Source organism: Mangifera indica, chromosome 18 (assembly GCF_011075055.1).
Source record: "Mangifera indica cultivar Alphonso chromosome 18, CATAS_Mindica_2.1, whole genome shotgun sequence".
Lineage (NCBI taxonomy): Eukaryota > Viridiplantae > Streptophyta > Magnoliopsida > Sapindales > Anacardiaceae > Mangifera > Mangifera indica.
In genome coordinates this window covers 11,816,621-11,844,483 of record NC_058154.1, presented here as the reverse complement: position 1 = coordinate 11,844,483, position 27,863 = coordinate 11,816,621, and the positions used below count along the sequence as shown (strand labels likewise).

Genomic DNA, 27,863 nt, shown 5'->3' with positions numbered 1-27,863 from the left:
TCACTTTTTGGTTTGCTTAGTAACATTGGTAGATAGAGTGACAATAAATGGATCAATATCAGAAGAATAGTAAAAATAGGAAAAAAGGATCAGTAGAAGATGATTCAGTGGATTCATCTTTTTATAACCTGTTCTGCTAGAGGTTTATTGACTTTCAGAAGTTGAGTTTCAAGAATATGGAGAATTGTGGAATCAGTCTTTTGGCCTCTGAGTCTCCGTGTTCATATCCTGAATTAGCTTGAGGATTTTCTTCCTGGGGAGGATTTTCCTCCTTATCATCAATTCTATGAAACATCTTTTATATTCCCTTTTTAACAATAGTTGTTTCAATTCTTTTCACCCTTGCTTCTACAATAGAAATGAACAATATGTAAATCTTCAATATCTTAAACAACCAACTCTGTCATGCATTTGGTTTAAAACCTAAATCTGGTTGAGTGGAAGGCTTAGTTGGCGGAGGAGGTGCTAGAGCATACGGTAATTTTATTGTAATCTTTGTAACTTAACCTTGAAATTGACTTCATTGGGAAAAATTTATTTGAGCTAATAGTTGAAATGGGTTGATGCAGAATGATATACGCAAGAACCCCACATTCAGGTCGCAGTTTCGTGAGATGTGTGCAAAAGTTGGAGTGGATCCCTTGGCGTCAAATAAGGGTTTCTGGGCAGAGCTTTTAGGGATCGGTGATTTCTATTATGAACTTGGTTAGTGTCATATTTAACATCGGCCCATATCTCACGAGTCATGACAATAGTTTTTTAAGGTGTGATGTTATGTAAATGTTGAAAAAATTCTGGATGCATGTAAACACCAAAGACTCCCTTTATAACCTCTCGTAGACTCCAAGTCAATTCTAAGAGGACAACATTTTGGAGAAGGAAAAGACAACAAATATTTTACTGATTGTAATTATGACAAAAAGTAATGTTATGTGAACATGTTTTTGACATATAATTTGGATAAATAGATAATGTGTTATCATATGATTATATATGTTATCATGTATAGTTTTATTGCATGGGAGAGAGAGGTTTTCAAACATGTTTTCTCAAAGTTTTTAGGATCAATAAAACTATATATACATACTTTTGATATATAATTTGGATATACAGATAAGTCATTATATAACTGAATGATTTTAAATTAAATACAAAGTAATTTCAAATTTATGGTGCTTAAAAAAATGGCATCTACGAATTAATTATGGTTTTACTTGTGAGAAAGATAAGGCTTTTGCCGTTGCACATAGAAACACTTTTGTGAAAGTGATATTACTTTTTGTCCATGTGAGCTTTTTGTACTTCAGTGTCATTGTTATTGTTTTAAAACTTAGATCGGATTGAATGGTTGAACCAGTTTGACTATGACCTAATGTTTAGTCCCATCCAGGTTTAGGGCAAAATACATTTTACTCATTGTATCTAATGGACTCATAATTGAACCAATCAAATTGTATCTGATGAAAGTATCTTTTTTGCATGTGATTGGTCACAGATACCATTGGACTTGGTAAATTTATGTTGTTCAATAAATATACTTAATATATAATTATAAATGATTTTATTTATGTCATTCATTTCATGGTCATATCACCAGTCCGATCGATCAATCAAGACCTTGAGCTATATTTTTACAGTGAGAACCTAAATTTACAAGAATTTTCCAATATTGGTAAATTTAGTAGGTCCCCTAAACAGAGTGGACTCCAAGTCAACTAGAAGAGGACAAACATAGAAAGGGTTTAATTTTTCTAACTTCTGCTTTTTCAAGATTCCATAGATAATTCCAGGGATTTATGGTTTATAACATTAGAGCTGAAAAAGTAAGGATTCTAACTTCCAGCTTGAATAAAAAAGGATCCATATTGACAATATTTATTAATTAAACTCCAGGAAAGAACAAGAATTAGGTCATATTAAAAGGAGAACCGGCAAAAGTCCTTCTGTGATACTCTTAGGCAAATCCCACATCGACAAAACATAGGAGAGATGTTGGGTCTATTTGTACTCTGTCTATGTATCCTATATCGGTTAGTGGTGGGAGAATTTGATTGGTTAAATAGTCTGTGAGCTCCTTAAACTATTAAGACGCGTTTTAGGTTGCAAAGCCCAAAAGCAAAACCATGATGGACTGTGTGTCCAAAGTGGATAATAACTTGATAGTGAGCGGGGTTATTAGACCAGGGATGTTACACCTTCAAGCATGAAAATCTTCATCATATATTTCTCTTGTCTAACTATATACTCAAGGTTATGTTTATAGTTTAAGATACGTGATGATTCATGAAGAAAGAATCTATCTTTGAAGAATTCATGATCCTACCTGTGAATCTGTGACTTTTACGCTTAGGTACTCTTCAACAAGTTATGACAGTGAAATATGGGGAGATATGATATTAATATTATTATATCAACACAAACTATAGCTTGTTTGATTTTATCTAAGAAGTTTCCTAGTATGTGGACTGACTTGAATAATCAAAGGATATTGCTATATGTTAACTATAAATATATAGTACTCCGTTTCAAACGTTCCCATGCAAATCCTTGGTTTATGCCATTGCAGTCCCGTCAACTTTGAGTATGGTAGAACCACCAGTGTCGACTGAGGCCATCTAGATACAGGTCGGCAGAGCAGGGTAAAAGGATATACCACTGCCTCGGTTGTTTCAGAATTTCATTTGTTGGCATATTTTCATTGTTGGGGCATTATTCATTCAATGTATATGAACCTCTTTGAATAATCAAAAGTACTTCCTCTCTTCAGTTGGCTTTAGGATTCCCTTGTGTTGCTTCAGTCAACAGATTGCACAGAGTAAGGATTCGCAATAATAAGTAAATTTCTAAAACTCTCATAAAACGAAGTCCTGATCTTCAATTCTAAGGCTTTTGATTAAAGCTATATTATGAACAAATGTTGCAGGCCTGACTTACTAAAGATAGGCTTTATAGATGAGATGAATTTACAATAAAGAAGGCTAGAATAAAATTTATAGATAACATGAATTTAGTAATTTCAATTATTTATACAACTTCAAATTTTGAGCTTGCAAGAAAGAGTGGCTATAACTTTAACAAAATTCTCTGCTGTTGTGGTCATATATTGAAACTAAATAATTGTGAAGACTTTTAATCTTAGGTGCTCTTCTAGAAGTCATCACAGTGAAATATGGGGAGATATTATCTTAAGATTACTATATCAAAACAAACTATAGCATTGTTTGATTTTTTCTGAGAAGTTTCCTAGAGTGTGCGCTGACTTGAAAAATCAAAGTCAGTCTTTGACTCAAGATTCAATGTAAAGATGAAACGGAAATTTCCTAGTGTTTTATTAGAAATGTACTCTTTTAACAATTTTTTCTAGTAGATCCTGGGTCTAAATTGGTAGGTTTGAAATGTGTGTTTACGTGTCTTGAAATTATAATGTGAATAGGAATACTGAGTGTATTGCTATACGTAAACTATAAATATGCAGCAACCAGTTTCCAAGTGTCCGATGTAAAGAAACCAATCATGAGTGCTGTTCTTGTAGCTCTTTTCCTGCAGTTAGTTTCCATTGCAACCATCAACATTGGCTTCTGCAATGGAAGCTTTTTTCTGGGTTGCATACAAAGTGAGAGAGAAGTACTTTTAAGATTCAAAGATGACCTCGTAGATCCCACCAACCGGCTTGGCTCTTGGAAAGGTGATGGAGATTGCTGTGCATGGGCTGGTGTCGTTTGTGACAACTTGACACACCATGTTCTTGAGCTCAACCTTAGAAATCGTGATTTGAAAGATCATACATCTGATGCTGAAAGCGTTGCTTGCGCTGAATATATTGTTTATCCTGAACATGATGATGCTTATCAGAGGTCAAAGTTGAGCGCCAGATAAATCCCTCTTTGCTTGATTTGAAGCATTTGGTTTCCTTGGACTTGAGCGATAATAATTTTGAGGGAATTCAGATTCCCGGATTTCTTGGTTCAATGGAGAAATTGAGATATCTTAATCTCTCTAACAACAGACTCCATGGAAGGGTTCCTCACCAACTTGGAAATCTCTCCAAACTGCAGTATCTTGACCTTGGTGGCGACTCAAATACATACATAGAGAAATTTTGGTGGTTGTCTCGTCTTTCATCATTGAAGTATCTGGATTTGGACTCAGTGGAACTTAGCAAATTCAATGATAATTTGTTGAAGGTGATAAATACACTTCCTTCTCTAGTAGTGTTACGATTGCCCCATTGTCAACTTGGTCAGTTTCCTCCTATAACCAGTGCAAATTTTTCATCTCTGACCGAACTTGATCTTTCTGGCAACCTATTGAACACTTTGATTCTTTCTTGGGTTTTTAGTCTTGGTAACTTAGTGTACCTTGATTTAAGTTCTAATTTTTTCCCAGGTCCAATTCCCACTGGACTTCAAAACTTGACTTCTCTTGAGTTTCTTGATTTATCTTACAACAGTTTCAATTCTTCAATACCCGTTTGGTTGTACAAATTTAACCATCTTAAGCATCTTGATTTAAGATGGAATATGTTGCAAGGTACAATTTCTACTGCTATTGGAAACTTGACTTCCATCAATTTCCTTGATCTTTCCATCAATATTAGAATTGAAGGAAAAATTCCGAAATCGTTAGGAAGACTTTGCAACCTGCAGTCAGTTTATCTGATAGCTCTTGGTTTGAGTCAAGACATGTCTGAGATCTTAGATATTCTCTCTACATGTGTTTATGAGAGACTGGAGTCATTAGATTTAAGTTACAATCAACTTTGGGGTCAGATTACCGATCAACTTGGGCAATTTAAAAGTTTGCAGTTTCTTTGTTTGCAAGGCAACTCTATTTCTGGCCCTATTCCATCTTCTTTAGGGGAATTTTCATCACTAGTAGTCCTAGATATTTCCCGTAATAAGCTGAATGGAACTCTATCTCAGATTCACTTTACTAATCTCACAAGACTGCGTCAGTTTATTGTAAAAGAAAACTCATTGGTGCTGAAAGTTAGTCCGGATTGGGTTCCTTCTTTTCAGCTTAAATCTTTGCTGTTGGGATCTTGTCATTTAGGGCTTCAATTTCCTTCATGGGTTCGCTCACAAAAATATTTATATTCTCTGGATTTATCGAATGCAGGAATTTCAGATACAATTCCTAAGTGGTTTTGGAAATCTATCCACCAATTTTATTTTTTAAATCTCTCCAACAACCAAATCCGTGGGGAGATTCCAAATTTGAGTGAGGGCACCAAATTGAAGTATCTTGACTTGAGTTCTAATAAATTTTCAGGTCCATTGCCTCTGGTATCCTCCAATCTGACTGGATTAGATCTTTCCAACAATAGTTTGTCAGGATCTATGTCTCACTTTTTATGTTCTGGGAAAAATGAGTCAAGCGCAACTCTAATTCTCAACCTTAGATATAATCATTTATATGGGGAGTTGCCTGATTGCTGGATGAATTTGCAATCCTTGTCTGTTCTGAATTTGGATAACAATAACTTCAGTGGTGTCCTTCCTGTCTCCATGGGAACTTTGACTTCTCTCAAGTCCCTTCATCTTCGCAAGAACAGCCTCTGTGGAGCAGTCCCTTTATCTCTTACAAATTGTACAAAGTTACAGGTACTCGATTTTGGTGAAAATCAGTTGGTTGGAAATCTTTCAACATGGACTGGGAATTCGTTTCCAGATATGGTGATTCTCAACCTGCATTCGAATAATTTCCATGGACTTTTCCCGACTGATCTTTGCCATCTTGTGTTTTTACAAATTCTGGACCTTGCTTACAACAACCTTTCTGGAACAATACCAAGCTGCATCAGCAACATCGGTGCCCTGGTGGCAATAAACTTCTCCAAAATAGATAACAGAATTCTATATTCAGATGTTTTTCCTGGTCTGTTTGTTGAAGATATGTCTGTTGTGGTAAAAGGGAGTATGTTGGAATATCACACCACTCTTAATCTGGTAAGACTTATTGACCTCTCTCATAATAGTTTCTCAGGCGAGATACCTAAACAAGTGACAAATCTGGGAGCATTGCAAACGCTTAATTTGTCAGACAATTCTTTTACAGGACAATCCCTGAGGATATTGGTCACATGAGATCAATAGAGACTTGATTTATCTGCAAACCATCTTTTTGGTGAAATCCCAGAGAGTATGTCAAATTTGACAGCCTTGAGCCGCTTGAACTTATCCAACAACAACGTAATTGGGAAAATTCCTTCAAGCACTCAACTACAAAGCTTTGAGGCCTCTTCTTTTAATGGCAATGAACTTTGTGGACCTCCGCTTCAGAATTGTACTGTGATTGTTCCAAAACCAACTGGTTCTATGTCAGCATGACACTTGGATTTGTGGTGGGCTTTTGGAGTTTCATCGGTCCTCTTCTCGTTAAAAAAAGATGGAGATATATGTGTTGCCGTTTTTTGGATTGCCTTTGGGAAAAAATTTACAGTGTTTTTAGGAAATTATTCTAGATTTTTTTTAATGTTTGGGAATATGTTGTTGGGCTTGACCAAGTGAGCTATTATAATAAATGAATGAACGAACTTTGCTTTCGATACTTGGGTAATGTTTTGGTGGGGCTTTTGCACTGTGCAAGAAGAGTGCACGCCTGCTCCTGAAATAGAAAAATTGCCGTCATATATTTCTTCTTGTTTAAAAATAATAATAATAAATTTTCACTATTTTCTATAAAAGGTACTAGACTGATCCACCTTGTTTCCAAAACAAAATAAAACAAACCATTAAAATTATGTTTGTACGCTACCTTTTATAAAAAAATATTTATACTGCATTTTGTTAACATATAATATTCAGTGTAAACTTAACATGGGAACCATTTGAAACCAGAAAATTAGTGGGAAAGCGGCATGAAGTTCTTGTCAATATATTGTAACAAAAAATAAGTGAAAGAGTTTTTATTTTCCTAACTGACAATGTCTATTTAAAAATAATATATTCAGGTGGGAAAACTAGAGCTGGTTGGAGCTGGAAACAATAACCAATGAACAAGGATCATCTTTGGCCGGCATAGTCAATTGAGTTAGAAAATTTTAGTAAATGCAGACATTGCTATCAGTTACACATGATCAAGACAAAGATTCTTATAATATTAGTTGGCCTTATTAACAGAGTGGACTTCAAGACAATTAAAAGAAGACAACAAAATCAAAATTAATTTGATTTTTCTTCCTTTCAAGATTTAAAGAATATTTTCTCAATTTGAAGAGTCGCAAGTAATTTTTAGGAACCTTCAAGTACTTCTAAGAGAGTAGATTCCAAGTCAATTTTAAGAGGACAACATTTTGGGAAACGAAAAGATAAAAATTACTTCCTTGATTCATATTAAAACAAATTATTTCATGGAGGAGGTCTTCAAACACTTTTCTTAAGGTTCTCTATGTAATTTCCAATATATAATGAGTTAAAAAAGTAGTTGCAGATGAGAAGGCAAAGAAATTGAAACTGATAAGAAAAGGATGGAAAAAATGACAAAAAATTTCTATGCTTTTCCTTTGTTTTCTTGTTTGAACCGGCCATATTGTGTATGGTCAACTCAATCATATAGTCAAGCATGGCTGAAACCAGCTATCGAGGATGAAAGAACTCAAACTATGGGTTTCTAGAATGCAATTGGTCCCAATTACCACTAAACTGAAAATATGTATGTTTGAAGCTGTCCAATAAAAGTACTTAATACATATTTATTTATTTATCTATGTCACAAATATATCTTGCTGATCAGACTAGTTAAGATTTGAATTCGCCTTTTGATTAGGTGAACGTCCGGGTCTAAAAACAATTTTTATTATCGCCAAATTTTTACATTGAAAACCTAATTAGTTTATGTAATATACATTTGATTTCAAGTTTAAAATATGTTGATAAGGTAAAGGTAAAGACTAAGATGGGGTGAAGAGATAAAACAAAATTTGATTTTTAAACTAGAAAAAGAATTATCTCAGTTCTTAAAAAGAAAATGAGATAAATTTGGATATTATACCTTTATCCAATTATTTATTTAAACAAATGATCGCTTACCTATAAATTTGAGTGCTCATTCATAGTTTTTCACTCAATGAAAAGACAAACCCTCTCAAAATACCAATGTTATTGTTGATAGGGGAGATGATGCTGAAACTTATCTCTAGACTGAATGATATGGGATTGATTTGAGAGCTTCGAAATTTCATAACAGAATTTTACATGTTTGACAATAAAATCGGCCTACATCTACGAGACCTTGAACAAAATCACTCACAATTTTCTCAAATAGATTCTTTACAAACATACTGACTATAGCCTACTTCTCCCCACTTAGAATAGTTCAAGCTCCCCCTGTACTATTTATCGACTAGATTCCCACAAGTCTATGGCCTCAAAATCCTTTCAAGAACCAAATAGAAATCGTGCCCCATGATCTATTATCATAAACTATTTGCAGGAAATTTAGTGAAGAGCAAAATAAACATAGAACCCAGTATTATAAATCGTTAGAAGCAATATAAAAAAAATGTAGGTTCACCCAATCAAGGAAGAAAGCTGGTTTAAATATCCATCACACACAAATAGGAAGGGGACACCTATCCAGATAAAAAAACTGTGCTTTGAAATGTAGTGACCAACTCTCAAAGCCACGAATGATGTGCATACGATGTTCATAGTTTGCCCATTCGAAATTACAAGATTCTGCCTTTCTAGCAAACTTATGAAGAACGATCATTCTAATAAAGGTATCAATCATAAGAAGTTGTTAGCAGATACAATTTATCACAAGTCGTTAGAAAATCCGTCATGACATTTAATGTTACAAGTCTTCCGCTTTGGAGGCAACCAACAGAAGAGCTTCCTCTGCAGAAGCAAATGCTGATGGTCGCTATAGCGATGAAGATAAAGGCAATAACTATTCTCATGGTTTGCTTAATTTTTGTTCTCCAAAAGGAAAAACTTATATGTTTGAGGAAATGCTCTTACCGGAAAACTATCGATGGTTTGAAATTTCTGGGAATCTTCAAGTACTTCTAAGAGAGTAGAGTCCAAGTCAACTATAAGAAGACAACATTTTGGGGAATGAAAAGATAAAAATTATTTCGTTGATTGATATTAAAACAAATTATTGCATGGGAGAGGTCTTCAAACACATTTTCCTCAAGGTTTTCTTCATAATTTCCAATATATAATGAGTTAAAAAAGGAAGATGCAGATGAAAAGGCAAAGAAACTGATAAGAATATAAGAAAAGAAATAATGGCCAAATTTTTCAATGTTTTTCCTTTGATTTCTTGTTTGAACCGGCCGAATTGTGTATGGTCAACTCACTCAGATAGTCAAGCAAGGCCTATATCAGCTCCTTGATTGGGTGAAAACCCAGTAAACAATGTTTAGTATCATCAAATTTTTACATTGAAAACCTAATTAGTTTATGTAATTAATAAAATTATGCGCACTCACTTTCAAAGCCTAATTAGTTTGTATTCCCTTTTTAACAATAATTTTTTCATTTCCTTTCACCCTTGCTTCTACAAAAGAAATGACAAAATGGAAATCTTCAAATTTTTAAACAACCAACTCTTTTATGCATTTTGTTTAAAACCTAAATCTGGTTTGGTGTGGTAATTTTAGTGTTTTCTTATTGACTTAATCTCAAAATTGACTTCATTGGGAAAAATTGTAGGCTTTGCTGAGCTATTATCTTGTGAACGAGCTATGGATAGGGCAGAGCTTTGGATTTGCTGTTGCTGAGAGCTCAACTAGAATTTGCTCATAAATGACGCTTCCTAAATCAAATCTCTTCTTGGTAGCTAGGGCAAAATAATAATAATAATAAATAGGCTTGGTCACTTCTTACAGTTGAATCATGCAAAAAAGGCAACCAATTCGTAAAAAAAATCTTGAACAAAACTCTGCAAAATGGGGTCAGATATGAAGGAGGCACTGAACCAGATTCTGGCCAGACATTGATGACACCCCCAGTGATTATAGATAGATAAATTAACATCATCTATTGCATAAATCACATCCTTTTATGCAAAATACAAAATACATAAGCTCCAAACATTCAAAGATCAAAAGAGAAACACAAAAAGTCTAGAAACATTTTCTTACAACACTGCCCAGTCTGTCCTGGAGGCGATTCAGGAATTGGAAACACATGCCCCTCCATCTCCTGTTGAAGAATAGAGGTCCTATAAAACTCCTGAATCCCACAACTAATCTAAGAGCCATACTTACATAAAACCAATCTACTCCATCTTCGTTACCATTTTTTTTCTCCTCTGTTCTGATCGCTGGGTGTTGGAAAACTCATGGTACAATCATTAGGAAGGGGAAGATCATAAAGTTCATTGCCACTAAAACAAGATGCATTAAAGCCTTGCATCTGAGTGCTTAAAAGAATCTTTCCAAATATTAATGATTGAAGGGTAAAAGAGTATTTTTCTCTGTTTTGATACTATAAAAAATTTATGAACCGACTAAATATTAATGATTAAAGTTTGTTTGATATAAAATATTATAATACAATCTGAAATGAAATCATAATTCTATAAAAATAAATATAACGTAAATGGATTACAACTGATATACTAACTATTGAGAAAGAATAATATTATATACACATACTTTTAGATACATAAAAAATATATTATCATATGATTAAATATTATTTTATATTTAATTCGAACTCATCTAATTATTCATAAGGTTATCTGCTATATAGCTTACAAGTTAAACTAATTAAGCTGACACCAGACACGTGTACTAGCACTGATCAGGGTGGCAGTGGTGGCATCCATGGTGGTGGTGGTTGCCTTGGTGGTATTGGTGATGGAGGGATCTCGACTATAGTTGGGTTTCTGAGCTTAGGAGGCGGTGGTGGCGAAAGCGCTTTGTGTCTCTTGGAAACAAGCTTCAATTTATGAGGAAAATCAGCGGTGACGGTGTAAGTAGTATGTGAAAGTAGTAGGCCATTGATGAAGACGAAAGCAAGCAAGTGATTAGCATTCATTTGGTTGTTGCTACATCAGTATATTTGGCCATGAAGGTCTTGCCTGCTATTTATAGAACCGGGAAGTGGCTGTGTAATTCAGTTGTGCCCACAATTTTCCCAAGACTTTTTCAACGAAAATTTGTCAAAATTGTTGGGTTTCTTTAATGATTGCAAAACCTAATCTTGACTATTAGCCGAACAAATTCCAAGAAGCTGAGCAGTTGATTTGGCAGCCATTGCACGGGGGTTAATGTTGGAAGAAAACAATACAAATATTTAATGGCCAAAAGACTTATTCCCACCCAAGGTATAGTGAATTCGCCAATTCTCACCCACCAACTTTCAAAAACCCAACACCCACCCATAGTTTGGAAAACTAACATCTACCCTCCAAAATTAAGATAAGATTAAGGGCAAAATCATTATTTAATAATAATATTTAATATTTATATCATTTTACCCTCTTAATTTAAAAAACTAACAATTTTGCCCAAAATTAAGTTTTCAAAAGTGACATTTTCCCCCTACTTAGGGTTTCCAATTTTGTCAATGAATTTTCGGCTAACAATGGCCAATCTCTCTCCCCCCAATATTCAATATTGGACCAACGATGTTTGGATTCGACGGAATCTAGACGAAGAGTCAAAACTCTTCATCTTTGTCTAGACGAAGAGTTTGAATTCAAGTATATCAAGCTGAGTTGATTGGATTAAATTCAGAATCTCCTCGTAGAATTTGTTATGTGAGAGATCTGAAAATGTTAATGGAAATTTGAACAAATATTGTGGAATAGTAAAAAAAATGCTTGCGATGGATATATCAAGGTAATACAAACTCATTTGAAAATGAAGCCAAGATGGAAAATGAGGCCCTAAATGACAAGAACCTAATCCTAAGTGCAGAAGTTTAAACGGAGGTCTCCACTGAGGACTGACTTTCAACATTAGTGAATTTTCAGATGCTTCAAAAACTCTTAGTCTTGTGAGATTGTTCATGTGGATTTCTAAAAGAGTTCCGTCGAATTGGTTGTAAGCAAGAACCAAAACTTCTAAGGATGAAAGTTGATTTTCTACCATATTAAAATCACAAAGGTTGGTGTGGGAGCTTTCATCCATTTGATTTTCTACCATATTATAGTCCCTCACATGAAAGTGCATAGGTAGGACCTTCTACCCTACTCTTAATTGATGATTCAGGAGAAACATTGTGGGGCACTACTCAATTTGGAGGTGTCTGCTTTTAGATTTGCTAGCGACTACTTCCTCAATTTTAGACAAAATCACTGAGATCCAAAGTTTCAATAGATGTTGGTAACAAGATGGGTAGTGGTGGCATTAAGGGTTAGATTCGACCCGGATCGATTTGAATTCACTTGAGTATGAGTTGGGCCGAGTTCGAGCTTAGCTCGATTTGTGTAGAATTGAGCTTGGGCTCTCTTCAAATGATAATTTTATGGGTATGAATAAAATAGTTGTAATAGATTCTTAGAATTTAGTTATTATTTTAATTAAATATAAAGATAATTTCATTATAAAAATTTAATAAATAAAAATAAAATTACAGCAAAATTAAAATTAGATTAACCATAGAAGTGAAAGTTAAGTTTGAGAAATGTAGTGAGGCATCTCTCCTCCTAGTATCTTTAGAAGAATAGATGCTTGCAACTTTGAATATTCCTCTAGAATTCTAGTTTTTACACAACAACCAAACTATCTTTTGCTAGCAGTATTATATGTACAATTTTTATACTTAACTTTACGTATAAATAATGATTTATCATCATGTGATTGGATAATTGAAAATTAAAGATAAGACAATCCAATCATATAATGATATATTATTGTTTTTGTATAAAAATTATACGCATGGTTTTTTTGACCTCTTGCACTCTAACAAATAGACAAAAGCAGATGAAAGAATTTTGATCACAAACTTCAACCATCCAAGTTGACTAAAGTATTGCAAAAATGATAAAGAAAAGAACAATTGAATATTCACTTTTGAGAATCTAATTGAGTAATTGAATTATGTGTTATTATATAATTTAGTAATATTTTATCTTTAATTTAATATTACTCGACATAAAGTACCTTAAATCTCAAAATTGGATACACTAAGTTTTATTGTAAAGAAATAAAAAAAACATTTCCACAAATTCCGAAGAAAAGTATGTGACAGAAATTGATTCCAAGCCACTAGAGAACTCCACAGCCCCACGCACTGTTAACAGAGTGGACTTCAAGTCAATTAAAAGAAGACAACAAAATCGAAATTTGATCTTTCTTACTTTCTTCCATTCAAGATTTTATAGAATATTTTCTCAGTTTGAAGTCGCAAATAATTTGTGGAAATCTTCAAGCACTTACAAGAGAGTAAACTCCAAGTCAATTATAAGAGGACAACATTCTTGAGAATGAAAAAATATAAAATATATCATTGAGTTGGAAACAATAACAAATGAACAAGGATCATCTGTGGCCGGCAAAGTTAATTGAGTTGGAAAATTTTAGTAAATGCCGGCATTGCTATCAGTTACACATGATCAATAGTATTTAATTACACAATTTGGAAAATACTTTTAATTTTAGTCGGCCTTATTAACAGAGTGGACTTCAAGATAATTAAAAGAGGACAACAAAATCAAAATTAATTTGATCTTTCTTACTTTCTTCCTTTCAAGATTTAAAGAATATTTTCTCAGTTTGAAGAGTCGCAAATAATTTTTGGGAATCTTCAAGTACTTCCAAGAGAGTAGACTCCAGGTCAATTATAAGAGGACAGCATTTTGGGGAATGAAAAGATAAAAATTATTTCATTCATTGATATTAAAACATATTATTGCATGGGAGAGGTCTTCAAACACATTTCTCTTTGTAATTTCCAATATTTAATGAGTTGAAAAAAGGAGGTTCAGATGAGAGAGCAAAGAAACTGAAACTGATAAGAAAATAAGGAAAGAATGGCTAAAAACTTCATTGTTTTTCCTTTGATTTTTTTTTTTTTGAACTGGCCGAATTGTGTATGGTCAACTCAGTCAAATAGTCAAGCAAGGCTAAAACTAGTCACAAATGCCACGAGACTTGAAATATGTATGTTTAAAGTTGTCCAATAAAATATTAAATATATATATATATATATTTATTTATTTATTTATCTACATCACAAGCAAATCATGCTGATCAGACCACGCAAAGGCCTCGTTTGGCTCCTTGATTGGGTGAACACCCTACACTTATCACAAGTTGGCACATGGTTCAAATTTTTCAACAAACAAGTGTTCGTCACAGGAAACAGTCTAAATCATTCAAAAGAAGAAAAACAATTTTTCAATCCAAATTTACAGAGATGTCCATTATTCGGCATAGATCTATATGTTCAACAGACAAGTTCATCAATAATAAAAAAAGAGGTTTTAATCAATGCAATAAAAATAAAATGGTGGTAATCCAAGAGGGAAGAAAGAAAGAATGAAAGTAGTAGCACACTAACCCTAATCCTAATCGTTGTTATAGTGTTTGCCAAAGATCATTTGTTTCTGCATGACATGCGAAATTCTACATAATCTGGCCTCGTAGCAATACTCTTTTTCAAAGTTGACTTTTTGGTTTGCTTAGTAACATTGGTAGATAGAGTGACAATAAATGGATCAATATCAGAAGAATAGTAAAAATAGGAAAAAGGATCAGTAGAAGATGATTCAGTGGATTCATCTTTTTATAACCTGTTCTGCTAGAGGTTTATTGACTTTCAGAAGTTGAGTTTCAAGAATATGGAGAATTGTGGAATCAGTCTTTTGGCCTCTGAGTCTCGGTGTTCATATCCTGAATTAGCTTGAGGATTTTCTTCCTGGGGAGGATTTTCCTCCTTATCATCAATTCTATGAAACATCTTTTATATTCCCTTTTTAACAATAGTTGTTTCAATTCTTTTCACCCTTGCTTCTACAATAGAAATGAACAATATGTAAATCTTCAAAATCTTAAACAACCAACTCTGTCATGCGTTTGGTTTAAAAGGGAAATTATATTAAATACCCATTTTACCCTTTTATTAAGCAAAAATGCCCATTTATCCTATTCCTAAACAAAAATGCCATAATTTTTTTTAAAATACCAAAATTACCCTTCACTCTCACCTTATTACATACACTTCTTATATCACTTAAACACTCACTTTCACTCTCATTTTTACTTAATACCAATTACTACGGGTTCATTCGAAAGGAAAAAATTTGTATTTCTGAATTCGAGTTGAAAAAATTAATTCGTGAAAACTACATTGAAAATAACGTGTTAAGAATAAATAGGTATATTGAAACACCCTAGAACATCAATAATAAAAAAATACTAGAAAATCTAAAAAAACATATCTGAATTTCAAAAACTAAATGTTCAAATAGTTTAGGAATGAGAAAACCGAAAAATAGATCTGAAATTTCTTAATTACATCATAAAATATGTCTAAAAAAGCATAAAACTAAAGAGACAAATGTCAAATTTGAAAACTACATATCAAAAAGGTCTAGCCCGGTCACAAACAAGCTCAAAATCATAAAAACTGAAAATTCTAAATTTGATAAAACAAAAAAACTGTATAATACACACTTAAACAGTTTTATTTTGGCCTCGAAATTTGGCACAACTAGTTATTATTATAGAGCTTGAAACGAGCTTCGTGTTGATATATTACAAGCCCCGTAACTCCTCCCGGATCAAAAGTTATGACCATTCAAAGTTCGTCTCCTATAGACCCTATAGTTTTAAAAAAGTCAATTTTCACCCAACCCACGGTTTTCACGGACTGCCCCACGGTTCAGTGTAAAATTTTCCATGGACCCTCGTGGATTTCCCCCTCTTCCCCCTCCCCCTAAAATTTTGAAAACATTAAATTTTCCCCCCACCCCACCGGCGCTCGTGGAAGATTACCGCAGTGCCGATAGATCTAACCCATTTTCCAGCCAAAAATTGTCATTTCAACCTCTAATTTAAACACAAACCAAATCTACACATTCAATAATACAAAACACCTCAAGAAATTCAAGCAAAACAACCAAGAATCAAAACATTTTATGCATTGTTCAAAATCAGAACCCTAAACATTCAAACCTCAAAATCTCCCTCAAATCTCAATAATCCTAACAATAAATTGATTCAAACAAGAAGTGGGATGATTTACTATCCTTATTTGTCATTTTTGGTTGTCGAAAAACATGAAAAATTGATGGAAAAGATGAAAACCATTGTACCCGTGGGAGACTCGAATTTTGCTCTAATTTTAAACAGTAAATCTGTGGGAAATGTGGGGTTTATATATAAGGGCAGTTTGGTCATTTCCCAAATTGAGGGTATTTTTGTTTAAACCTTAGAGTTTTAGACAATTTTGCTTAACACTCTTTAATTTTTGCGATTTAATATAATTTCCCAATTTAAAACCTAAATCTAGTTGAGTGGAAGGCTTAGTTGGCGGAAGAGGTGCTAGAGCATATGTGTAACATCCCTCCCTAGAAATACTACCCATCGAAGGAGAAATGTTACAAATTAATATCCGGAGCGTCTATTTTTTTTCTTTTAAAATACTTTAAAATAAACACATTGCTAAAAGTGTTTAGAAAGAATTCCAAGAAAACTGAAAATTTAGAAGCAAACAAAAGATGTATATACTCATATGAAAACTCATCTGAAAGCATTTGAAAACAGAGAGTAATCATATACAACTGTACAATCATCTCAAAAAGGTCAAAAGTTGACAAGAACATGCTTTGCCTCGCAGCTACCTCGATCACCTGTACCTACAATCAAGAAAGAAAAGGAAATGAGAGATAAGAACACTCAGTAAAGGAAAAGGATTAAGTAAACTATCTCATTTCTTGTTCTAACTCACTCTCGGGACTCAACCCCACATCATAACCTCTATAAGAAATTGAGAGGATAATCTAGTTCATTCTTTACTATTTGGGTCATATTTTGTCCCATCTAGTGTCTATTTGATACTTTCTGGAAGCTGATTATAAGGATTTGACACTTTTCTAAACTCGAGCTCTCTTCCTTTCTCTCACTACACCATTTCTGAATTTGAATTAAGCTCTACTACGAGTATGCTCTACTGTGAACGGACCCTACTGTGGGTCTATGTCCTACTACGAACTTACCCTACTGCGGGTGGTGTAGTGTAAAGTGCCCCCTCATAGTTCATAGCATGCATGTATGCCTTATATCTTACTAATATTGCTTCCATCTAAATCTATTCATAACTCACCAGACCATACTCTTGGGACGACCTCTAAATCTTGAGTCCCCAAATTCCTTTTTCTTGCTTTTCTTTTTCTCTCCTTTCTTTCCTTTCCTTTTCTTTCTTTCTTTCTTTCCTTTTTCTCCTTTTCTTTCTTTCCCAAAATCTGTGAAATACTGTTTATTTGGTAGGGCAGCCTTCTTTTTCATACAATTTAATAACCCAAACGGTCTCTAATTCATACAAACTACATATTGTTGAAAAGAGGTTTCAAAGAGATTTCCAAAAAGCTATAATAAAACTCATAATTTATTAGATAAGACAGTCAAAATGTGAGATGAAATCAGTGGCAAAAAACCTCTCCCCTGTTTATTTGGTAAAACAGTCCTTTTAGTTCATACAATCTTTAACAGTCCAAATGATCTCTAATTCATACAAGATATATATAATTGGAAAGAGGATTCAAAGAGCTTTCCAACAAGCTATAATAGTAGGCATAATTCATTAGATAAGACAGTCAAAACATGAGATGAATTCAGTGGCAAAAACTCTCCGCTGTTTATTTGGTAAAACAGTCCTTTTGGTTCATACAATATGTAACAGTCCAAATGATCTCTAATCCATACAAGCTATATATCATTGGAAAGAGGATTCAAAGAGATTTCCAAAAAGCTATAATAGCACTTATGATTCATCAGATAAGACAGTCAAAATATGGGGCGAAATCAGTGGTAAAACTGTAAATATTATGCAACTCTTTATCATGAACAAAATCACACACAGAGATATCCCAAATGGCAAAACAAAATTTCTCAACTTCAAAATCATCATTTATAATATAGATCCAAGGAACCAAAAGTCTAAAACATGCAACATATCAAGGATGATACCTCTTATCTTGTTTCAAGCCAAATCTTTGCAAGTTGGCTTCCTTCTCTTTATTTTGCTTTCTTTATCACCAAAACCACTTTAAATCAATACCAAAACACACTAACATATTCACATAACATGCATATAAACATAGATAAAGGGAAAGGAAGGAGATCTTTTGGTTACCAAAGCTTCCAAAGTGCTTTTTTGTTTTCTTTTCTTATTTGTCTTCCAAAACTCCTTCAATTCCTTTCTTTATCTTCACAAAACAAAAGAAAATGGCATGAAGAGGGCTAGCTGCTGGATGAGGTGGGGAAGATGATGGAAAAAGGGTAAAAGTTGCCTTTTTGACTTTTCTCTCTTCATATAATCCTTATCTCATTTTCTTTTTCTTTTCTCTCTTTTTTTTTTTAATTTCTTTATGTATATCTATATATTTATATAGATATATATATAAAAACACACAAACACATGCATGTGAACATATATATTTAAAATTGAAAATATCTCAAAATAGGGTCAAAAGACATAAATGCCTCTGAAACGTACCTAAGGGTATTACAATATAGTAATTTTAGTGTAATCTTTGTAACTTAATCTTGAAATTGACTTCATTAGGGAAAATTTATTTGAACTGATAGTTGAAATGGGTTGATGTAGAATGATATACGTAAGAACCCCACATTCAGGTTGATATTGTAGCAGAAATTAAACAAGATTTTAATAAAAACTCAAAGGGATATGAAAAATTAACCAGAATTAGTGAAGCTTATGGAGTGCAAAGGAAAAACAGAGAAAGAAAGAAAGAGGAAGCACAAGGTCATAGACTTCATCTTTTTTTTTCATTTTTGTAAATCAGTTATACATACATCCAATAGCAATACATTACATTAGTAAGATTAATTTGTTCAACCAAAAATCAATAAAAAATCTTGATATTAAGGATCATCAAACTTGTTCCTTTTCTCACTTGGCACAAGAGCATAATGTACACTCCCAAATACTCTGAGATGATCAATTGATGGTTTAAAACCATGCCAAACTTCAAAACGGGTTATATTATTCAAGGCTTTAGTGGGCAGCATGTTCAGTAGGTAAACTGATGTATTTGCTGCCTCAACCTAGAAGGTTTTAGGCAATCCTTTTTCAATCATTAGACATCTTGACATGTCCATCACTGGCCTATTCTTCCTCTCACTCACACCATTTTGTCGTGGAGTGTAAGGAGTGGTTAGTTGATGCATAATCCCTTTTTGTTTACAAAATGAAGCAAATGCATTTGACGTGAACTCACCACCATTGTTTGATCTGAGCATCTTAATTTTGTTTCCTGTTTGTTTTTCAATAGCAGCTTTAAATTCTTTGAATACTTCTAAGGTTTTTTATTTATGTTTTAGAAAGTGGATCCAACAATATCTGGAGAAGTCATCTATGACAAGCATGAAGTACAGGCTACCATTCAATGACTGCACACTCATAGGTCCACACAATTCAGTGTGAATCAACTGAAGTTTCTCACTAGCCCTCCATTTGCCTTTTGAAAAAGGTAATTTTGTTTGCTTCCCAAGATGACATGCATCACATACATGTTCTCGAATTTCAATAGGAGGCAAGTTCAACACAAGATCATTGCTTTGCATATTCTTCAAGGTAGAATAGCAAAAATGACCAAACCTCTTATGCCATAATGTTGAATCACTTTCTAGATGGTGAAAGACATTTAAACTAGTTTGATTTTAGTTTATGACAAAGTTTTTTTCTATTATTTTTATTGTCATTACTTTATTTCCTACAGGATCATTTATAGTGCAGGCATGATCTGAAAAATGAAGAGAATATCCTTTCTCTAACATTTGTCCTACACTTAAAAGATTATGGCTTATACTAGGTACACAAAGAACATCTTGAATGAGCTTTGTACCTTGTGAAGTTTCAACAACAGCAGTACCTTTGCCTTGGACATTGACCAGCTCACCATTTCCAATCCTTACTTTAGAAGAATAGGATTTGTTTAACTCCTTGGAGACATCAATATCAAAAGTCATATGATTAGTGCACCCACTGTCATATGATTCAGTGGATTCATCTTTTTATAACCTGTTCTGCTAGAGGTTGATTGACTTTCAGAGGTTGAGTTTCAAGAATTTGGAGAATTGTGGAATCAGTCTTTTGGCCTCTGAGTCTCAGTGTTCATATCCTAAATTAGCTTGAGGATTTTCTTCCTGAGGAGGATTTTCCTCCTTATCATCAATTCTATGAAACATCTTTTATATTCCCTTTTTAACAATAGTTGTTTCAATTCTTTTCACCCTTGCTTCTACAATAGAAATGACAATATGTAAATCTTCAAAATTTTAAACAACCAACCCTGTCATGCATTTGGTTTAAAACCTAAATCTGGTTGAGTGGAAGGCTTAGTTGGCGGAGGAGGTGCTAGAGCATACGGTAATTTTAGTGTAATCTTTGTAACTTAATCTTGAAATTGACTTCACCGGGGAAAATTTATTTGAGCTAACAGTTGAAATGGGTTGATGCAGAATGATATACGCAAGAACCCCACATTCAGGTCACAGTTTCATGACATGTGTGCAAAAGTTGGGGTGGATCCCTTGGCGTCAAATAAGGGTTTCTGGGCAGAGCTTTTAGGGATTGGTGATTTCTATTATGAACTTGGTTAGTGCCATATTTAATATCGGTCCATATCTCATGAGTCATGACAATAGTTTTTTAAGGTGTGATGTTATGTATATGATGAAAAAATTCTGGATGCATGTAAATTGCCTATTACTTGATCTTAATATTAGTTTATTTTTGAAGGAATGACTGAAATTTGCAATCTGTAAATTGATAATTTTGGTTCTCTTCTTATCAACAGAAAACCGCAATTTCATGTTCTAGTAAGTGTAGGATGTTTCTGCCTAATGTGCTAATAATTTAATGGGAATTTCTGCTGAGGAAAAGCTTGTTATGCTGCGTGAATTGGGGAGAACATCCCTGAATAGATTGTGTTCTGTGTGATATAATAATAGGAAGCCTGATTTGGTTCTTCATATCCTAAAATTTGAGCCAGGCCTCTATGTTTCCTTTATCTATTTAATTCAATCATAAGAATCATGTTTTTTTGTGGTAGCTGGTTTCTTGCCTGTAAAATTAAATCAGCTGAACTTTTTGGCATTGCAGCTACAAGTTTCTGCACGTAGCTGTAAATCGTTGTCTGTGACTTCTAAATAACTCCACCTATAGGTTTTATCAATGATGTGCTTGTTATACCTCCTTGTATAAAGGTACATTCGCGATTTTATAGAATGTTTATACTGAAATATAGCAGCTTGGCTAGACAGAGGTACAAATTGTTTAGATTTGCTTGGCAACAAGACCCCACAATTGAGGTCTAATCAACATGCAGGAACTCTGCAATCTCCTCCGGCATAGGCAAAAAAGTGATCGTGAAGCTGTATCTGAGGATGACTGCTTGCGTGCTATAAGTAAGCTGAAGGTAATGAAATTAAGCCTATTTTTGGTACGTTTCAAGTTGATAAAATTATGGTGATTGATAAATAAACACCCATGCTTAAATTTCTCCAGGTAATGGGTAGTGGTTTTCCGTTGGAAAGAAAAAGCTTGTCCGCTCTGTTCCTACTGAGTTAACAAAGACCATAATCAAATTTCGGATTTGGCCCAGGTTATAACCATTTTCTTTATACAATTCCATATTCAAAATTCCTTTTGGAATGTGTGCAAGAACATGAAAAAATTGTATTTCTTTACTCTTCAGAGTGGAATAATGTATTGCCAGTTGAAAAATACCTGAGTTCATTGCTCTTTTGGCTCTTTTTAGCTCAAGGTTTTGTAACCGTTGACGAGGTAGAGAGACGGCCTTCCTGGACAACTGGTCGTGCCATTGATGCACTTGACACGTTGTTAGACGTAAGTTCTTGCTATCATTGGCCTTCATTTTTTGTAATACTAAGTATTTTTTTTCGCTTATGTTGGTCACTTGTATGGTTGGATGCGTTGGACTCATAAATCCTTACTGTTTGATAGACAGGATGGTCTTGCTATGATTGATGATGGCCACAAAGATGGCAGACGATGGTATTGGTTCCCCTGTGTGTCTTCAATCACCTCAACAGTTGGAGTTGATACTTAGCATAATGTTTCCTCTTTTAATGAAATTGTATTAAATCAAAATGTCATTCATGGATACCCAAAAGATGAGGTGCAAAAAGGTATCATATATCTCCTTTTTCACTTTTGCCATCCTACACAGTTATGATGTTCATGGATTTATGTTAAACTTTTAAGCCATTTTTCCCATGAGAATATTATGTGCCTTCTGTCAAGGTAAACGAAAATAAAGTCAGTTGATGTGGAAAATCAAATGTGCTTATGCATGTTCATCCCCAGTTGAGATGTAAATCCTCGGTTTATGTCATTGCAGTCCTGTTAACTTTGAGTATTTGTTGACTGAGGCCATTTAGATACAGGTCGGTAGAACCGGGTAAAAGGATATGGCACAGGTTCGGTTTTTTCTGAATTCCATTTGTTGGCATATTTTCTTTGTTGGGGCATTATTCATTCAATGTATATGACCTTGTTTGATTTATCAAAAGTACTTCCTATCTTCAGTTGACCTTAGGATTCACCTGTGTTGCTGTAGTCAACAGATTCTACAGAGTACAAATTCTGTGTCTTCCTGGCAAGGTGTAAAAGAGAGAAACTTGTAATGATTCGCAATAATAAGTAAATTTCTAAAACTATCATAAAAAGAAGTCTTGATCTTCTATTCTAGGGCTTTTGATTAAAGCTATATTACGAACAAATGTTGCAGGCTTGACTTACTAAAGATAAGCTTTATAGATGAGATGAATTTACAATAAAGAAGGCTAGAATAAAATTTATAGATAAAATGAATTTATTACTTCAAATTTGGAGCTCAAACGGAAATTAATACAAATATGATTTATTGATCTCAAATACCAATACCACCAGTAACATCCTTTTGCAGAAAAAACAAAACACATAAGCTCCATACATTCAAAGGTCAAAGAAGAAACACAAATACTCTAGTAACATTTTCTTACAACAATGCTCAGTTTGTCCTGCTGCCGATAAAGGAATTGGAAATACATGCACCTCCATCTCCTGTTGAAGAATAGAGGTCCTATAAAACTCCAGAATCCCACCACAAATCCAAGAGCCATACTTACATAAAACCAGTCTACTTCATCTTCATTACCTTCTTTTTCTCCTCTGTTCTGATCGCCAGATGTTGGAACACTTACTGTGCAATTATTAGAAAGAGGAGGACCGCAAAGTTCATTGCCAGTATAAGAAGATGCACTAAAGCTTTGCAGTTGAGTGCTTGAAGGAATTTTTCCAGAAAGTTTGTTGTTGGAAAAGTTCAAGACACTTAAAAATGTCAGCTTTGAAATGCTTTGTGGGATTTCACCAGAAAGTTGATTTCTAGAAAAATCAATGGACTCTAAAAATCTCATAGCACCAATGTTCCCTGGAATTCTCCCGGTGAAAGAATTGTGGGACAGATTCAATGACTGCAATTCTAAAAGATCTGTCACTTCTATAGGGATCTCTCCAAAGAACTTATTTTTTGAAAGATCTATCATTCTTACAAACTTCAGAATTGTATTATATTCAGCCGCACACCTTTATTCACAAGCAATGCATCCTCCATATAATCTGAATAATTTGCATCAGCAGAATACAATAAATCTTCATCCATTTTACTTTCTCTAATCATGGCATTGAGGTTACTGATACACCTGGGAATGTTTCCAGTGAAATTGTTATCAGCCAAATCTAAGTTTGTAAAGAATTGAGATGGCAAAGTTCTCTCGGTAAAAGACCACGAAACTTATTTGATCGAATGATCAAAATCTTTATTCTTGAAAATCTTTCTCCCATCCATTCGGGGATATTTCCAACAAAGTCATTTTCACCAAGATCAAGCTTAACAATTTTTGTACAATTCTGAAGTGACTCTGGTAGTTCCCCAAAAAAGTTGTTTTTGCGAATGTTTAATTATTGAAGAGAAATTAAAGTCCCAATAAAAGGAGGAAGAGTTCCAGTAAATCTGTTGTTCTCTAAATTTATAACTTTTAATTGTTGCCAATTCATCCAACAATCAGATAATTCTCCCGAAAGAAAGTTAAAATGAAGGGTGAGTATTTGTATCAAACTTTTGGACTTGTTCATCTCATTACACAAAACATGAAAAATTGATCCTGACAAAGCATTGTTGGGAAGATCAAGAAAATGCATTTTAAAGGGTATTAGAGGTAAAGGACCTGTTAGATTATTTGAATTCAAGTGAAGTACATCAAGTTGAGTTGAATGCACTAAATTCGGAATCTCCCCATAGAATTTGTTGTGTGAGACATTTAAAAATTTTAATCGAAACTTAAACAAATATTGTGGAATAGTGTCAAAAATGCTTGAGTTGGATATATCAAGGTAAACCAAACTCGTTTGTGCACGAAGCCAAGATGGAAAATGAGGGCCTAAATGACAAGAACATAATCCTAAGTACCGAAGTTTAAACGGAGGTCTCCACTAAGGACTGACTTTCAACATTAGTGAATTTCTAGATGCACCAAAAAATGTCAATCTTGTGAGATTGTTAAAGTGGATTTCAGAAAGAGTTCCGATGAATTGGTTATGAGCAAGAAGCAGAACTCTTAAGGATGAAAGTTCTCCTAAAGACCTTGGAATAGGACCAGAAATTGAGTTGTAATATAGAGCAAGAAATTTTAAATTTTTGAAACGTCCAAGTTGGTTGGTCAATGGACCAAAAAGTTGAGTGAACCCCAAGTTCAAATACTCTAAAACTTTTGCAACACATTCAGAGAAAATATTCAAGACTTGAGATATTTCCTGATTCAGTATGACCGCTTGGAGAGATATTGATCTAAAGTTGCAAAGTCTTCCAAATGATACTGGCATTCCTCCATCAAAATCATTTTGTGAGAGATCAAGTGCTTTGATAGAAGACAGGTTACCTAGTCCATCCATCGAGCCTTGCAAGTGATTGTCCGAAAGGAAAAGTTCCTCAAGGTTTCTAAGACTGTAAAACCAATTGGGCATTGAAGAATTGAATTCATTTCCAAATAAATTAAGAAGTCTAATGGAAGTCAAGTTTTGAAGTCCATCAGGGATTGGACCTTCAAAATGATTTCCACTTAGATCAAGGGAGGCAAGAGATGAAAAATTTACAATAGGTTGGGGAGGAAAGTGATGAAGTTTACAGTGTGATAATTTTAGCACTACTAAGGAAGGAAGAGTGTGTATCACTTGCAACCAATCAGAGGAATTACTAAGATCCACACCATCCAAGTCAAGGTGTTTCAACAAAGAAAGACGAGATAACCACCACAAACTCTTCACATCTAATATGCCGTCGAGGCCAAGATACTGTAAATTAGAGAGGTTTCCAAGTTGGGGAGGAATCATACCCTGGAATGAATTCAGAGATAGATTGAGGTGCCTTAAATTCTGCATAGATCCAAGAAATCTGGGAATCTCTACTCCTTCAAAATTGTTGTCGCTTAAGTCCAATGAACGCAAATGCTTCAAATCAACCAAGGAAGGATTTATGTTACCGGACAATTTTGACTGATCACAAGCTTCAACTTCAGCTAGAGTCACATTCTCTTTCTCGGGGGGAGTTCTAAGGTTGAGCTTAAGCACATGGCCCGTCAAGTTGTCACAGACAACACCAGACCATGTACAACAATCTTCATGATCAGAAGTCCAAGAGACAAGCCGATTCACAGGATCAGTGAGATCTTGCTTGAACCTTAAAAGTGCTAGTCTCTCGCTTTGGAGGCAACCGACAGAAGAGCTTCCTTTGCAGAAGCTAATGTTGATGGTCGCTACAGCAATGAAAACAAAGGCAACAACTATTCTCATGGTTTGCTTCATTTGCTTTAAGGAAATGTGCATACCAGAACAGTACCAATGGTTTGATATTTATACAGATTTTTGCTAAGTTAACTTGGGAACCATTCGAATCCAGACAATTCTAGAAAGCTCCATGAAGTTTCTTGCTCTTTGCTAATACAGCAAGAGTTTCACAGATATTTAATCCCGTGCTCTCGTTGTCAATTAATTACAAGGAAAATTAAGTGAAGGTTTTGACTTCCAAGTTAATATACATTGCTATCAGTACCTATCACAATTGCACAATTTGGAAAAAAAAATGCAAATAACTTCTAGTATCAGTAGACCGCATTAACAGAGTAGACTCCAAGTCAATTAAAAGAGGACCACAAAATTGAACTTTCATTTTTCTAACTTTCTTTCAAGATTTTATAAACTGTTTTCTCTGTTTGAAAAATGGCAAATAATTTCCGGGAATCTTCAAGTCTTGTAATTATAGCAGGACCCATTAACAGAGTAGTCTCAAAGTCAATTATAAGAGGACAACATTTTGGAGAACGAAAAGATACAAAATATTTCATTGAATGTTGTTAAATCAATTAATTGCATAGGAGAGGTCTTCAAAATTATCTTCTCTAGGTTTTCTGTATAATTTCATATATATGATGCTTAAAAAAATGGGCATCTATGAAGCAGTTATGGTTTTACTTGTGAGAAGAGTTGATTCAATATGATAGGCTTTAGTCATTGCACATCAAAACACTTTTCTGAAAGTTATACTACTTTCCTTTCATGAGAGCTTATTGTTCTTCAACATCATTGCTATTGTTCTAAAACATAGATCAGATCGGTTGGTTGAACTAGTTTGACTGGAACCTGATGTTTAGTCCCATCTAGGCTAAGGTCAAAACATGTTTTTCATTGGATCAGATTGACTCAAGGTTGAACCGGTCGAATTGTATCTACTCAATTCGGTTAGATCGTTAAGGACGAAAGTACTCTTCTTGCATATGATTAGTCATAAATACCACTGGATTGGATAAATTTATGTTTAATGTTGTTCAATATGTTAACCATTGACATCCTTCTAGAAGCTCAAGTATTATTTTATTTTATTTTCAATTTGTTTGTTGACTTTCAAAGTAAGATATGTGAATCCTTGCTGTACTTAGTCAAGTATTATTTTATGTTAATTTCATGTTTCGAGTGATTTGTCATTGAGAAATTATAGGGAATCAATTCATGGTTCATAATTAGGAGCTTGTCATAGAGAAAATGTAGAGAAGCAATTTGTGGCTTATAATTAGGAGCTTGCCATGAAGAGATTGCAGAGAAACTCTCTTTCGCATTTCCTATATATAAATATGCTTAATAAAAATAAAATATAGCTTTCCTAAAAATTTGTCAACTTATCGACTACTTTTTCTTTGAGTAATATTATGTGCACAAATAACATGTACAATTTTATATACAATCAAAAACATATCATTATTCGATTGGATATTTTAAAATTAAAAATAAAATAATACTCAATCACATAGTAATATGTCATTGGTTGTCCACAAAGCTGTGCACATGAGTTGTGCAAATAGTCTTATTTTTTTCTTTCTTCTTGAAAAAACAACACAATAAATATTTAATATATAACTATATATAATTTTATTTATGTCACTGATTTCATGGTGATATAACTGATCTGATTGACTAATGAGACCCATAAGACTTGGTCCAATACTTGTTAATTGAGTAGGTCCCCTAAACAGAGTGGACTCCAAGCCAACTAAAAGAAGACATACATAGAAGGGGTTTGATTTTGGGAATATTGAAATTTTTGCCAAAAAAATCAATCTCATATACAAAATTACCACACATATAAACGTCCAAACATTT

General features: G+C 33.9%; 2 protein-coding genes and 1 pseudogene across 2 annotated transcripts in view; 1 reads left to right on the top strand and 2 right to left on the bottom strand.

The window, feature by feature from the left end:
- Window positions 1–23,737, bottom strand: part of LOC123201931 (receptor-like protein EIX2) — a 29,673-nt gene extending 5,936 nt beyond the window's left edge. The window contains exon 1 of the mRNA XM_044617547.1: window positions 23,292–23,737. Coding sequence (XP_044473482.1) covers window positions 23,292–23,701 — 410 coding nt within the window. The 5' untranslated portion in view covers window positions 23,702–23,737. The remainder of the gene's footprint in view (window positions 1–23,291) is intronic.
- On the top strand, window positions 20,339–22,300 carry LOC123201932 (annotated as a pseudogene).
- Window positions 23,738–24,647: 910 nt separating the features above from the next.
- Window positions 24,648–26,003, bottom strand: LOC123201751 (receptor-like protein EIX2). Its single transcript, XM_044617309.1, has one exon. It carries the CDS (start codon window positions 26,001–26,003, stop codon window positions 24,648–24,650), a length of 1,356 nt encoding a protein of 451 aa, XP_044473244.1.
- Between the last annotated feature and the right edge of the window lie 1,860 nt (window positions 26,004–27,863).